The sequence below is a fragment of the Falco punctatus genome, assembly GCF_963210335.1.
Source record: "Falco punctatus genome assembly, chromosome: 1".
Taxonomy (NCBI): domain Eukaryota; kingdom Metazoa; phylum Chordata; class Aves; order Falconiformes; family Falconidae; genus Falco; species Falco punctatus.
Window position 1 is genome coordinate 101,092,272 of NC_137580.1, and position 15,674 is coordinate 101,107,945.

Genomic DNA, 15,674 nt, shown 5'->3' on the forward strand with positions numbered 1-15,674 from the left:
TCCATATAACAACAGGGTCAAAGATTTAGATCTTTGCACAATATATGACAAGGACTTCTGTTCTGGCTTTCCAAGTGTTGGTAGCTGTCCAGCTGTGACAGCACTGAGGTCAGCATGGCTAATGGACACCAGTATTTCCATAACTGCAGGTAAGGGGAATGCTCCCCCACAACGTTACCTACCGAAAAAGACTGGCACAATGGAGGCCTCTTTCAGGCACAACTGTTTCACAACAGTGACCCAGGCACATACCCTAACACTTCACAGGTGATCCCCCCTCTCTACTCCACTCTGGTGAGGGTGCAGTGCTGTGTCCAGCACTGGGCTGCCCCTTTCCAGAGACAGGGAACTACTAGAGAGGGTCCAGCAGAGGCTACAAAGATGGTGAGGGGACTGGAGCATCTCCCTCACGAGGAAAGGCCGGGAGAGCTGGGCCTATTCAGCCTGGAGAACAGCAGACTGAGGAGGTCTTATCAATGTCCACAAACAGCTTAAGGGCAAGTGTCAGGAGGACGGGGCCAGGCTCTTTCCAGCAGTGGCCAGCAACAGGGCAAGGGGCAACAGGCACAAACTGCAACACGAGAAGTTCCATCTGAACGTGAGGAAGAGCTTCTTCACCTTGAGGGTGACAGAGCCCTGGCACAGGCTGCCCGGAGAGGCTGTGGGGTCTCCTTCCCTGGAGACAGTCACAACCTGCCTGGACATGACTCCGTGCGACCTGCTCTAGGAGAACCTGCTGTAGCAGGGCTTGGACTAGCTCATCTCCAGCAGCCCCTTCCAACCCCCACCAGTCTGATATATGCTATGATGTGGAAGAGCATTAAAATAGAAACTTCAAGTTTCCCACTCATGACAGAAGTATTCTGGAGTTTCAGTAGCTCTCAATATCCATAGCTGTTGACAAAAAGGAGGGGAAAGAAAAATATGAAGTGGCTTAAATCCTGGCATCACAGGTTCCTTGGCAAGGGTCTTAGAGAACAGAGCATGTAATTTCACGTATCTAGGTAAGAAGCAAGGCAACTTCTGACAGGAGACAACATTTAACATCAACAAGATTTATGCTTCTCATGTCTGTTCAAGAGCCTCTCTATATTTTTGCCCATCTCTGAAGAACAGGTGTACTTTCACCAAGAACCGCCTGAACAAAAAGGAACAAGACCTCATACTGACTCACACTGGCTCTTCAGAGCCTGATCTCAATCTGACAAACACATCACCCCTTCACGACTTCCACAAATGGCTATGGGCAACATTTTTCTGTATCCTGAGAAAACTTGAGGGAAACAATAAAAAGCATGAAGAAATGAAGACTTAACTTTGCATCACAAAGGTAGGTTTGAAACAGATGGAATGAGACCATATGGAAGGGGTGAGGTGGAATGGGGCAGGCAAAAGCAAGCATATAGTGGTCATAGGCTGGCTGCTGTCCCAGGGAGAAAGCTAACATCTTGCTAGGACTTGCCAGGGCTACTACCTACTCTTTCTCTTGCAACTACTTTCTGTATCAAGATAGGTTTGATAACAGTTGCTTAGTAAATACTTGGTAAGTCTCTGAAGTCCTGCCAATGTAATCAATCCTCACTGATTAGAGGAGACATGCTGAAGAACATACTCCTTGTGTTTGTTACACCAACACACTATATCAGCTGTTGTATAATATACCAACTTACAGTAATTGCAGCATGGCAAAATTGTTCTATTGAAGCCATACCTGCCAGATACAAGCAGCTACACAATCCCTACCTTACAACCTGTCCTTATGTCAAAACACTGAAATCTGAAGAAGTAGCAACAGCCAGTCTCACAGTACCAAATGCCTCATGTCACCCAAATCTGACTCTTGCAAACCACAACAGCAGATGTGTACTACTGGAGGTATGCTCCTCACCTTCCACTAGGAGACAGAGGTAATATGATTCCCCCAGAATTTCTCTCCTTGACACCTTCTCAAGACTTGCTGCCATCACCTCACGGTATCACCACAAGGTACACTTCCCTCCTACTCAGCACCCTCCCCTCAAGAGCCAAGACTCCAACCAAACCAAGCCAAACTGGCAGTAAACTTCAATGCTTACAACATGGAATACCATGGGCACTCATGAGACAGGTATTTTTTCTATCCAACTGTAAAGACCAGTTGCAGCAGGTACCATTAATTGCCAGAATAAGGAATAGGCAAGGAAAGAACAAAAACTGAAATTTACTCATATGCCAAAAATGTTCAAACAGGGAAGAAAGACACCAAACTGAAGGGTTCCTTCCTGCATGCCATCTTCCATTGCAATGGCAAGCTAGTCTCACTCTCCTCTCCAGCAGGCTCTGTTAGCTGTATAAGCTTCCAGCTCTCCATTCTTCTCCAGCACACTGGGGGCTATTGCTTCATGGAGCGATGAGGCAAAGAACAATTAGTAAGTGCTGCAGTAACATGGAAATGGAAGTAGCCAGACTTCTACAACTATGAAAATACAGATATTAATCATGTTACCTCAACAGGAAGTTCTGCATTGACTGCTTTTGAAGCCAAGAAAGAAGAAGAACAACAAAATATTATGCTTTCTTACACTGGGCTCTTTTTTGAGCTGAGACTAGTTTGGTAGCACTGGCTGCAATTTTGATAGGCTTAACTTGAAAGAGGTTAGTTCTCCCAGTGTAACAGATGTTTCTAGAGTGGTGAAAAAAACCTGTGACTGTGAGATACATATCTCTATATATGTAAAGGAGTAGTTGCTGACAGAACACCTACTGTGCAGTGGTTCACTATTCATATATATATATACACATTAAAATCACTGCACAATAGGTGTTTTGTCAGCAGCTACTCTCTTACTTCCTCCAGAGATATCAACATTACAAAAAGCAAATGCAACTGAAGTGGCATGAAAGCCAGCATGCCGAAGAAGCTGGTGTGATGGCAGGAGCACACTGGTGCAGTTCTCATTGTGGCTATCCAGAACTATTTTTCCACTGCCTGAGACCACACCAGCCCCTGACTCTGAAGTCCTGAACAGATTAGCCCTGAGCTGCCAACCCTGCAGCCCTAACTACTGCACTATCAACATTAACCCGGATCTTTGGTAATCTGAGGGTACCTTCATGCCTGGTAGCAACTGCTTAACAGGTAAAAGAAGCCCTGGATGCCTGAAATGTTGGTGTTCGTTATGTTGAAAGGAAGCAATAGGAATTCAAACCCTTAATGAAAGACTTTATTCTTCCTTCCCTGCCAGAGACCTAGTTTTTCTTGTGGAGTCCAAAAGAATGAATTAAACTTTCTCAGCATGCAAGCAAGTAAGTGTTCTTACCTCCATCAATGTAATATTGCTTTTCTTCATATGTAACTACCACAAACTATCAAGTGAGAACAACAAGAAGTATCCCAAGGAATAGTGTCCAAACTGTAATTTCACACTAAAATCTTATCATGAACTTGAACTTGCTGTCAAATAACTGGAACACTACAAGAATTGGGGCTAACACGCCATGCAGCTATAGCACATTAGATATTTGGTATTTTGTTATTCTGAAGAATTAGGACAGCACTCCAGATCTTCAGCAGTTTATTGGTACTTCTGAGACTCACAGTTCTTAACAGAAGATCTGAAAAATCTATTTACTTTCAACATGAGGCATGGTTGTACCCAGTCTACTTCATTAGGAGCCCCAGGATATCCCACATGATCTACCTATTCTTGGTCTCTTTGAACACACACTTCCAGATCCGAGCCAAGGTGTGTAAGCCAGGCTCCTTGCAGGATGCTTGTCCCTCAACTGTTTCAGCAGGTAAGTAACAACCTAGATGAGCTATCCTGCCTGCTTCCATCTGCCCAGTACCCACATTTACAAGGAAAAAAAAAAATCCCTGAAGTGTAATTCCAAAGTATTTTTCCTTTTTTATTCCATACTCCTTAGCAAAAAGCACTACTTACAGAGGCATACAAAGTTTGATATTGAAACTCATTATTTATAAGAGGTTTGAGTGGACACTAACTTAATTCTTTAAAGTGAGAAAATGTAAACTGAAATTTATTGCCCAAGTCCTTATCTGAAAGAAGGGCTGCTAACCTTGCTGGCCTTGTTGCCATGCATTGGCATGTCAGCAGCAGCTGTAGGAACTAGCTTTTAGGCAGGAAATATCTGTGTACGTAACAGCCAGAAGATGTTCGGGCATAGTCAAGTTGTTGGTTTTTTTTTGTTTTGTGTCCCCAAAACTTATTTTTTGTTCTCCAACCTTCCTAGGCATGGCAGAGTTAGAAAGGTACTCAACAAAAGATGCCAACAGATAAAAATCTAGAAGCAGTTACTGCTTTTTCTTAGCATTTCACATTTTCAGCTGCCACAGGAACCACAGCAGCTGAATTAAACTTCTCCAGTAAGTAAATCCCACGTCATGCTTTGAAAATAAGCTGTCAGATTTGCCATTAAGTTATTCCTCTCTACTCCACAACACACACACACTACTCTTCTGGTATTGTTCTCACCTCTCATTTGTATTTCTTGTTGCTCCCTCTCTTTCTTGGCTTGGATGGCATGAAGGCGCCTGCTCTTCACAGCACTGATCATATCATCAGCTTGTATTTCTAGCCGGTGCTCTATTTTCATCATATCATTTTTTTTCTTTTCATTTCTTGCCATCAAATTCTCGTCTTTCCCATTCTCCTTGTTCTTGGCCACCATTTCTTTTCGTTTCTGTTTTTCTGCTCTTTTCTTGTCATTTTCTTCCTTCAAGATAGCCAGGCGCTCCTTCCACAGCTCAGCTGATGTCTGCTGCTTGGCCTCCACGTGGTCCTGCACCGAGTACGTCATTAGAATCCGGTGGCACAGTGCTCCAAGTATCCGCAATTTCTCTTCAGGAGTCAACTCAAAGAACTCCGATGTCTCCAGTTTCTCCAGAAACTCATCCTGTACTTCATTGTCCTCAAAAGTTGCTGAATCTTTGCTTTCATCTACATTATCTGAGACCTCACTTTCCTCTTGCACATCTGACTTGCGTAGGCACAGGCGAACCAACTCAGAAGCAGAATGCAAAGTAAGTGGTATTTCAGAAAGCTTCATGCCCAGCTCAGCGTAATCTTCAGCAATTTCATCCTGCAGCAGGGTCTGCAAAAGAATGACCAGTACTCGGTTCAAATAAAGGAAGCCTCCCTTTTCTGCACAAAGCGCTTCCATCAGGGAAACTGCTGTAATGGGATACTGGGCATCTGGCATCAATAACCCTGAGTAACAGCTCAGGAACTCCACCACCATGGCAACGTCCCCAAAGAGCGTATTAGGAAGTCCTTCTGGAGTATCAACCAGTTTAAAAGTAGGCAAGGTCTTCCCTTTAAGATCTTGGTCCTCATATCTTTTCTGCTTTTCCATTTTTTCCTTCATCTCCTTCTCCTTCCGCTCCTTGGCTCTTTCCTTCAGTTTCTCTTTCAGCTTCTCCCTTTTCTTCTTCATGTACTCCTTTCGCTGCTCCTCTGTCATGGTGGCCCATTTCTTCCTGTGCTCTAGAAGCTCATAACGTTTCTGTACTAACCCTCGCAAATCCTCAGGGAGACGGGCACGATCCTCATTTGAGAGTAACCTGGCTGTTTTGGAGATGATGCAAGAAAGAGCACCTTTTTTGTCTTCCCGGTCTTTATTTTCTTTGTAATAGGCAATGAGATGGAGTGCTGCAGGAGGAAGATGCTTCTGGGGTTTGCTGGAAGACCTAGGGGTGCCTCCAGAATTCCTGGAAGCCCTGGACACCTTAGCAGTACCTTTAGCCATGTCCAGTAGCGTCATTTGTTTCATTTTCATCTTAGGGGTCTTCAAGCCTTTCCTAGGAGACTTTGATTTCCCTGATGACTTCTGCCCATTCAGAACCCTTTTGCCTCTTTGCTTTTTGTCCAAGGATTTGTTGCTGCCCTTTCCCAGTTGGCTCCTCTTTGGAATGTGAAAGTTAGAACCAAGTTTAGCAGGTGACACAATTTTCATCACTTCTTCCAGCTCCTCTTTAGGACATTTTGAATTCTTAGAGTTTTTCACCTTCAGTGGCGAGCCAACAATAGATTTCTCCAAATGCACATGGCACCACAGAGTAGGGCTCAGTTGCTGGCCCAGGGATGATCCATCAGCTTTGGATTTCTTAGAAGGCTTTCTATCAGGTGATCGAGAGCTCTTCCTCTTGGTTGCAGGGTTGAGAGTCATGTACTGAAATTAAAGAAAGAATGCTTTTATGTTAATATTTAAAGGTAAAAGTTATTAGATCCTTTTCTGTCAATTATTTTTGCCTGGTTTTGATGTATTTTTCCAATGAACAAGGACTATTCAATATGTTAAGGGTAACGGGCTCCTGCAACAGCTACCAATATTCTGCACTGTAGTCACTACATTGGTTATGAGGTCATTAGCTCATTCCTGAAAGTTCACATTTAACTTTATAAAATTAAACACCACAAAGAATTTTAAAAGTTTCCAACTACATTACACAAAACCACTTTGCTTCTACTTCAAATGTTGTGGGGAGGGGGTTTACCTGGAAAATACTGACATTAATTTCAACTATTCCTCTGCCTACAGATTTCTTAGTGAGTCAGGTAGGTTTCAGTCCTGGACCCCACCCACCTCACCACCCGGAAGAAAACTGAAGGAGCACAGAGAGATGGGTGACAGGAGTTCAGAGTCTGACTTCTGAACTGCCTGAAAGCATCTAGAATGAAGGCGAGACAAGAGTCAGTTCTGAACTATTGCGACTGAGTATCTGATTGTTTTTAAGCTACTGAAATAACCCGACAGCACACTTTTAGCACAGGACAGCTTAACCCAGAGCCAAAGAGAATTATTTCAGGACTATCTCAGCATCCCAAATTCAGTGTCAGGATGTACCCAGAACAGTAATGTATTTCAAAAAGTGAAAAATAAAATGCAAGGATATAAACTTTAGGTTATGGGTAAAATCACCGGAAATCAGGGGGTGAAAATTTCAGATTCCTTAGCAATAAAAAACTGCACAGTGGTAAGGACAGCAAAAGGTGCAAGCAGAACAGACATACACAAATGTGATCAAGTTAAGACTGCCATAGGAAAATGCAGATCTTCTGGCCCATGGACATTCCCTCTTGAACATTTTAGTTTAAAGAGCCTTCACTAGTAAAAACAGAAGTTTTTACTGAAGATTGCACAATCACCAAATCCAGTATCTACATAACTTCATTTCAAAAAAATTCTGTGTTGAAATCTTTGCTGAAGAGAATTACCTAAGCAAAAAGCATCCAGCATTGATATGAATCATAATAATTACAAATTCACAAATGTTAGATCTACAATTTATATTGTATAATCCAACTTATACAAAGCTATTTTGTCAGAACACTAATTCTGAATTAATAAATTATCTGGCCACATATCAAAATTTAAAACCTCAACATAAAGTTTAATCACTGTGCCAAGTGGGAAACAGACTACAGAAAGTGTTACCCCAAACACAAAGCTAAGCACTTTTGAGAGTCAAACCAAAGATGTTAGTTGTGCATTTTTCTTATACTAAGGGCATATCTCTATGCGTCAGTATGCTGAATAAAAGAACAGTATACACCACCAGCAAATACTTTAATTTCTGTCAAGGCAGTGGCCCTAAACATTACAGCAAGGGTGAACACAGCTCAAATATGAAGAATTTATTTTTCCCTTTAAGCAAATTTACAAGCATCCAGAAGAGTCCATAGAAGCTTGCTAGAAAAGTGTTCTCCTCCTGATGAGGAAAAAGGGATAGAGCAAACATATCTTCTAGTTTTAGAAGAACACTTGACAAAGACCAAGTCCATGAAAAAAAGTGAGTTTTGGTAAGTGAACAAAATAGTGCTTTCTACACACAAAGATGGATTTTGAGACAGCAGATTTCATGATATGGCATTTACTCAGTTGACAGTATATTTGGCTGGTCATTACAAAGGGCTGGGTGGGAAAAAAAACCCAAACACAACATCCCTGTGACTTGGAGTATTTCATACAAAATTTGTGTTATCTGCCATCATTCAATCCAATGCCATAAAAGAACCAATCATCATGAAGTCAAATACACTCAGCTCTTGCATTGTAACCATGAAAAGGGCCCAATATAAACATTAACAGGTAAGGACCATAGCTCTGCCATTTGTCTGACACCAGGAAACCACATCTTTACTTGTAGACAAGTAATACAAGCTATTGGGGTTGGGGGGGGGGAGGGGGAAATCAAGAAAAGGCAGTTACACCTCACATTTTCAAAGCAGACCACTGTTTCAGACATTCAAGCTATGTCACCTCTCAAAGGGTCAATCTTCAAAAGAGTGGGCCTTCCTGTCCTGCATCGATGTTGATGTAAGCTTGGGTGCACCAAAACCTAACTGGCACACCGAAGCCTCTGCCAAGACTTGTTAAGGGGGGGTGGGGAACGGATGGGAATACAAAGAGGCACTTACAGGAACTCTTACCTTATGTGGGTCAAGCAAGAAGTCACTAAATTTACTGGGGAGAGAGTATTTCTTCACTAACTCATCCTCCACTACCCATGGGGCATTCTCACATGTGCCAGCCCGTAGTGCATTGTGACGGATGAAGTATCTCAGGATCTCTTTGTTGGGAGGACGCTCTGTACGGGCTAAGCTATCTGCTGGTACGTTGCTGATGATCTTGGAGATAATAAACAGACTGTTAATACTTAACTTCTAACCACATTATAGATACATATCATATGGCTAAAAGTAGCAAGAATCATTGTACTGCTTCACATCCACAAATTCTTTGCTTTTCCAAAGCTCTGTTGTGAAGGCTCAGAACAAACAAAACAGAACTTGCAGAACTGAGGTGCACAACAGAGATCAGTAGGAGATTCAGTTAGCCAGAAAAGTAAAACACATTATGTTGCAGATTTCTTGCCAAAGCCATTGCTTTACCTCTGACCTTCCTCCAGCTTGTACTTGCTACTAATTTAAAAGCTTTTACATATTAATGTTTATTTTGTTTTGATTTTTTTCCTTGAGACCAGAGGAGTAACTCTACAAGCAGTACTCATTAAATTGAGGTCAGCACTGCCTCCCTTGTCAAATTAACAAACAGATGACAAAAAGCATGCAGTGGTACTGCAGCTACACAGAGCCTCCTGAAGCACAGCTACCTATGACTCTCAGAGAAGCTCAGTTAGAAAAACAGCAACTTCCACTCATGATTTAACTAGCCTACCTCTGACCAAGGCTCATTAACCGCCTGACCAGAGATTAGCTAGTAACAGCAACCGCTTTAAAGCTACTGCAGCACTGTAATCAGCATGTGGTACCAGGGAACCGTCAGGTGTTCCCACACACAAAACCCAATTATATACAGAAACCACCAGCCCAGTCAGCCTCACTGTCAGCTACAGCCACCCTGCTTCCAGTACTATGACTCCAGCAGGAAGTACCACATTGTGCTGTATAGACACACCAATAGTGATCATTTAATTAAACTTGCATATTCCTGTTCTAATAAAAAGGATTCAAGCAAAAAAATTACCTTATCTTCATTTTTCAGCTTGACATCATATTTGTGTGGCAGGAATTTAGGCGGAACCCACTTCCTTTCTTCCTTCTTCAAAGATGTGGGAAGCTTCCGAGGAGACCTACGTGCTCGATCGTCTGATAAAGCAAAGTAAGACATTAAGTGCCTTAGTATTAGAGTCCAAAAAAAAATATTTAAAGAATCCAGACTACCACTGGACTGGAAACCTCACCCCTTGCCATCTCTATAGTGTTTGGTTAAACTAGAACATCATGAAAAAATCCCCAATCAGGTTTTACAAATATCCTGAAGATGCAGGCTGGGAACAGAGTCCCTACACTGTTCTGAAGTAAGAGGTAACACTTATCTTCAAGGAGTATAAAGGACCACTTGCAGTATTTAAACCCATCTCTTTACAGATGGTAAGCTGCACTACCTATGCAAAGGGAGAAAATGTCTATAAAATTTGTGCAAGGGAGACAGTAACCTGCTTAGGGTGCTTCTGCCGAGAGCCCTAGCGGTCTCTGCCATGCCATACTTGAAATAATTCTACTGCAGAAATTATGGACTCTAAATTAAAGTAACTTTTAAGATCATTTAACTATGGTGGTCGTTAAGCATTTTACAGTTATGAGCCCTACGTGTATGGGCTGGTTTAGCTGGAGATTTTAAGCATACTTATACAACCAGTCTTTTTATTCTCAAGAGAGATGTAACTGAAGGAGTAGAAAGGCATCATATCTTCTTGCCAGCTGGTGTTGAGACTGTTATTTCTAGATTAACATTTGCGAACTGAATAATTTAAGACAAAATCCAAGCTTACTGAAGAGATTCCCCAAATGTTTTTGTTTGTGGCTATGACTCAAAGAAAACACTAAAGTAAGCATGATAGGTGAGAATAATTATCTAAGTACATGCAGAATACAAGTAGATCCTAGACCTAAGTCAGACTTTAAAATATCTATATATTTTTTTAAATTTTCATATTGTAAGCCCTATAGCATTTAAACTTCCGCAGCATTACAGCTTACATGGTAGAAAACCAAGTTCTGCCCCACACCTCCCCAGCCTTCCAAAATCAGCCACCCAGGGAGCAGATCACAGATGCTACAAGCTCACTGTACCGTATTTCTAAGTGAGCAGCTACTGACCACATTTCAGATAATGCAATGTAGAATCCTCTGCTCCAAGCATCACACATTATAGAAGTTTTTCTTCAAAATAAAACCCCCTGAATTTTTTAACAATGATAGCACGCATGAAAGGAGACGAACTCTCTCATTGCAAGTCAGGCCGAGACATAACTTTTGCCAGCTTTGGTTTCACATTTGTATTAAAAAAATCTTGGTAAGATCACAAATACTGAACTACATTTTTCTGCTCAACAGCACAACTGAAGTCACATACAACACATTTCAAGCTCTGTAAAAGATCTGCCTCAATGTCCTTCAAGCAGCTGAATGTTGTCTTTTCTGGATCTACATACAAGCACAGCAAGTTTGTATGTAAAAAATAACAATGTGTTGCTTACTCCCAGCTCTGACTTTAAAGGACTCTGTTACACTGCTGCCTCTGCAACAAGCCTGTAACCACTCCCCTTTGCGATTTACTTTCTAGATTCTAGAAATAGGGATGACTACATTGAATTCTATCAAACAGCACCTGGATACTTGGGGGCAGGGAAAGAAACAACTATACATTCCTTCCTAAAGTTATTTTACAAAAAGCATGCTTCTTGGTTGTTGCATTGCACTGTAATAAAACTTACATTCACTACACTACTGGAACCTCATAAAGCAGCTGTGCTGTTGTTGTCTCCTATTCACCACTTACTGTGGATTTTCCAAAGCAGTATTAGTTCCAAGTACAGCTCAAGCTGTAGAACCTACCTGCAGTAGTTCACCACCCATTTGCAGGAAAAACTAGCCCTTCCTCACCTCTGCAGAGTTCACTCCCTAAGCAACTAAGAATACAAGGGTACTTCAGACTGCAAATACGATGCAACAAAACTGGGTACAAAGCCTTATTTTTAGCTTTTGAAGCACAGCAGACTCCTAACCAGAGAGACCAAAACTCACTCTCTGCCCCTTCTTTCCTCCAACGAAATCAGCAAGTTTTGACATTAGTAAAAATGCAAAGGTTAACTCTGCCCCCTCGTGTGTGCAGAAAGGTACAGCTCTTACGTCACACACTGCTCTGCAAAGCCCCTGACTGTTTCTAAACGCTCACTCTTGCATAGTGACCTCAACCCACATTACCAGTGGTCAAGTATGCAAATTATTAGAAAGGAAAAAGTCAAATTAACTGTTGCTGAGTACCTCCAGATACTGTACAGTCTCCTGCACGTGCAATTCAGGGCCTGAACTTATTAAATGAAAGCAAGTCTTCACTAATGCTGTGGTACGCTGCATCAACACAACAAATTTTAATGGACTCTGGAATATAGATTCACTAATGAGTTTACTATAAAGCTATGTTCTATTATAACTTGGAATATAAAAGCATTAGCAATAACATATCTTTTTAATAAATACACATGTACAAGGAAAAAAGTAACTGAGTAACTGCTTATTGCTTTTACTGATTACGTTACGACTGCTAGCATCTTTGATTGAAAGTGTTGAGTTTCATCTTCTACAGAAAGGGTAAGACAGTCCTAGTTTACAGACGCAACTGAACACAGGCCAGGTAACCAGCTGAGTCAGACACTGGAAAAGGTGCAGGAATCCCCAGTCCTGCAGTACCTTCCAATCTCAGAGTGCTATACCCACAACGTCAGTAAGAGCGCAGCTGAACACCGCTGGCTAGAATACTGCACACCAATAAATTAAATATTATGGTAGATTTTATAAATACCCAAGCCCAAAAATGCTACTGTAAATTTGGTAAATGAACATTTTTAAAGTAAAAGGTACTTCCCATGCCCTTTATGAGGTAGTTTGAGAGGACTACCATTGATTAACAAAACAAATTAAAAAACCCACTAAAAACCAACCAACCAAAGAAGGCATCATACATTAGTCCCTCTCAAGTCTCCAAGCACTGCTACTGTTTCAAAGGGTGAGTATAAAGCCAGATTGTTTCTACAACACCTTTTTCCTTCCTGGTTATACAGAGCACTACCTTGAAATCAAAACGGCTCATAACTTTTCCCAGTGCCAATCAGAAACAGCTGACAACTACTAAGCTTGGGGCTAGCCGGGACTAGAGCTTGGTAAGACTTGTTTTCCTCTCCTGACTTCGCTAATCACTTGCTGGGCTGTTTTCTGATTTTCCTCTTCCCCATGTTAGAGGAGGTTATATATACACCTTCCACAGATGTTGGAGCGGCTATTTACAAATGTGATCAATGATTACATTTATGTGCCTTTAAAATTAAGCTATCCAGATTAGAGCTATGCTGTGGGGTTGGGGTTTTTTTTGTTTGCTTGAAAACACTTTTTGAAATATCTTGCAAAGACTCCTCTAATTCCATTTTTAAGAAGTTACACAGGACACTAAACCAATTTTTTCTTTTCTCTCTTTTAACAGTACCTTCTCAGAGTCAAGAAAAGCCCTGGACATCCACTGTTTAGTTCTGCAGCAAGGGAGAACAGATATGAAAGAGGGAACAATGTTTCAAAGCATACTTTTATTTTGAACCCTTAGAAAAAAATTTATATGTATTTTTCTGCACTAATTTTGTCTCAGCACTTGAAAATTGGAAAGGGGATAAACCAAAATTAAAAAAAAAAACACCTTAGTTTTTATGTCAGCTGGGCATATGAAAGAATTAAGAGCTTGTCTCTGACTGCAGAGCAACAGGATTTAGAACCAGAGATGTTTGTTCTGAGGATGAATGCCACATTAGAACTTTATGATTCTGCATGAGGCTTTGCTGTTCCCCTCTCCTCTTTTTTTTCTAAATATACTTGTTATACCTTTTGAAGCTTATAAGTTTCATGCATAGCTTTTGGTATTACACCTTAGAACAGGGATCCTCAAACTTTTTGAACAGGAGGTCAGCACCCGGATGAAGTGGCAGGCAGTTATCTGCGGCTGCTTGGTTTCCCCCCCAACCCCTGGCAGGGGGTTCTGTAAATAGGGGGGCCCGGATTGAAGACCCTGGAGGGCTGTATCCAGCCCACTGGCCGTAGTTTGAGGACCCCTGCCTTAGAATGACAGCAGATTTTCTGCTTTAAACCAGGCAAGAATAGCTGAATGCCAACAGCACTGATGCCAGAGCTGCACCACTAACAATGACCATTTCAGAATTCTTGCTACGTAACGCTGTTTAAACAGCACATACAATACTGACAGCCCAGGCCCAAGACATATGTAGGTTCAAACAGTCACTTCCAGGTGCTACCTACTGGCATGCTGTCCTATACTTACTTATACATTCCCTCCTGTTTTCATCCTCCTTCAGGATAGCTTCCTTCTGATTGTCCTGGGCTGCCTGGCCGGAGTTCTCCTTGTCACTCGATGGGGAATCACAGGCTCCATCAGATTTCTTTTCTGATGCCTCTTCATCAACTTTCTCCAGGGGATGTATTTTCACAACTTTCACAGGCAACACTTTCTCCTTACCAACCTGCATGGAAATATCGATGAAAACTGAACCCGAGCAAGTGATGTGAACTAATGAGCTTTAACACTAAGAGGAAGGAAAACAAAGCAGCTAAGATGACCTACTAACCACAATGTGGCAAAACACTTAATTGACATCCTCCTTCAGAGAGGCTCATGATCCCTCTCTCATGAAACAATTACAGGATTTCTTTCTACTACTCCTACCTAGAAGTTCTATGCAAATTGCTAAGGAAGAGAGAACTGCCAGTCCACAAATTTTTCCAGCGTTTAATAATGCTGCTTTCTTAGACTAAGGGAAGAATGTGCATGCAAGGTGCAAGCATGCTCTCTCAGCAGCCCCAGCTGAGAGAGTATGTCCTAAACAGATTGCTAACAGAGGACATTTAAAAATTTTCCATTATTTTTAATAAGTTTAGGTTTTCTTCATTATTCCCAGTTCTGCATAGAATTTTCTCATTATTAGAGCATTGTTAGAGATTTGTAAGCAGTTGACTTCAAGCTACGTTAGTTTAAGACTACTTTTCCCTGGGAAAACCTTAGGCGAAAAGATTACGGAAGATAATTTTTAACTTATTTTAACTAAATATGTATTTTTATATATTTAAATATATACATAGACCACGACACATTTAAGCAGTAAAACAAGTATCTCTACTTCCCCATGCACACAAACAGATCAGTAATTTTTCTGTTGCTATCGGTATGGGTCATCCATGTGCCTCTGCTTCCAGAACCATTTTGCATTCAAAAGCAAGTGCTGTCACTGAGATTCTAAAGAAAATAAATTCTCACCATCTTGCTGATAATGTAAGTGGCTAATCTATTCTTCCCATCTCCTACCTTTACATACCCAAAATTAACTCTGTGCAAAAGCACAGGATAAAATGGAAAACAGATCCTTACCTCAAAGTCACACTCTTCTCCCACTGCAAATTTGGTCATGATCTCCAGCCAAGCTGCATCCACCAACTTTTCCAAAGATACAGTGTTGTGGTGGACTATTTCCAGTACCAGTTTCTCATACCAGATGGGGAACTCCTCCTTCAAGCTGAACAAGCATGTAAGAAGTTTTCAATATTCAGGGAATAAAAGCCAAAATGCAAAGTAGCCTCCCATTTCACAATTCTGGGAACATTAACAGCCAGAACAATGTTTGAGGCAGATGCCACATTAGCATGCAAACATCCAAGGGCTTTTTGCTGCCCATCCCCCCAGCTTCCCCCCCACCCCCCAGGTGTTAATTGGCATGACAATATAAATTGTACTTGTCCTTCCCAGAAGGAACACTATAAAGCATTCTGGAAGAGCAGCACTGATGGTGACCCCTTTCTTGCTGGTTATTACTGCCTCTCTATTAGATGTTAAATATATACCAAGACCATGCCATTATTCTGGGGCTTGTTACTTCAAGATTTGTGCTTCCAACAATAACACTACGCTGATGAACATTTAGCATTTCTTTCTCCCCAAACAGACTGCTAACACAGTAAAGAAGACAGCAGCAGGTTTGCACAATCAAATTATCTTTCTAGACCAAAATATTTTGTATGTTTCACCATATCATGATCTTCAAACTTTTTCATTCAAGGAAGAGAAAGGACTGTTACAAATTTACCTGACCAGTTTCC

At 41.4% G+C, this 15,674-nt stretch overlaps 1 protein-coding gene across 3 annotated transcripts in view; it reads right to left on the reverse strand.

The window, feature by feature from the left end:
* The window catches only part of BAZ1B (bromodomain adjacent to zinc finger domain 1B), a 50,408-nt gene that overhangs the window by 27,128 nt on the left and 7,606 nt on the right, over positions 1-15,674 (reverse strand). For all 3 annotated transcript variants that reach the window (XM_080388764.1, XM_080388763.1, XM_080388765.1), the window contains exons 3-7: positions 14,950-15,094; positions 13,849-14,047; positions 9,490-9,611; positions 8,433-8,630; positions 4,476-6,171 (exon numbers count right to left, since the gene is read on the reverse strand). In XM_080388764.1, the coding sequence (XP_080244890.1) occupies positions 4,476-6,171; positions 8,433-8,630; positions 9,490-9,611; positions 13,849-14,047; positions 14,950-15,094 (2,360 nt within the window). The remainder of the gene's footprint in view (positions 1-4,475; positions 6,172-8,432; positions 8,631-9,489; positions 9,612-13,848; positions 14,048-14,949; positions 15,095-15,674) is intronic.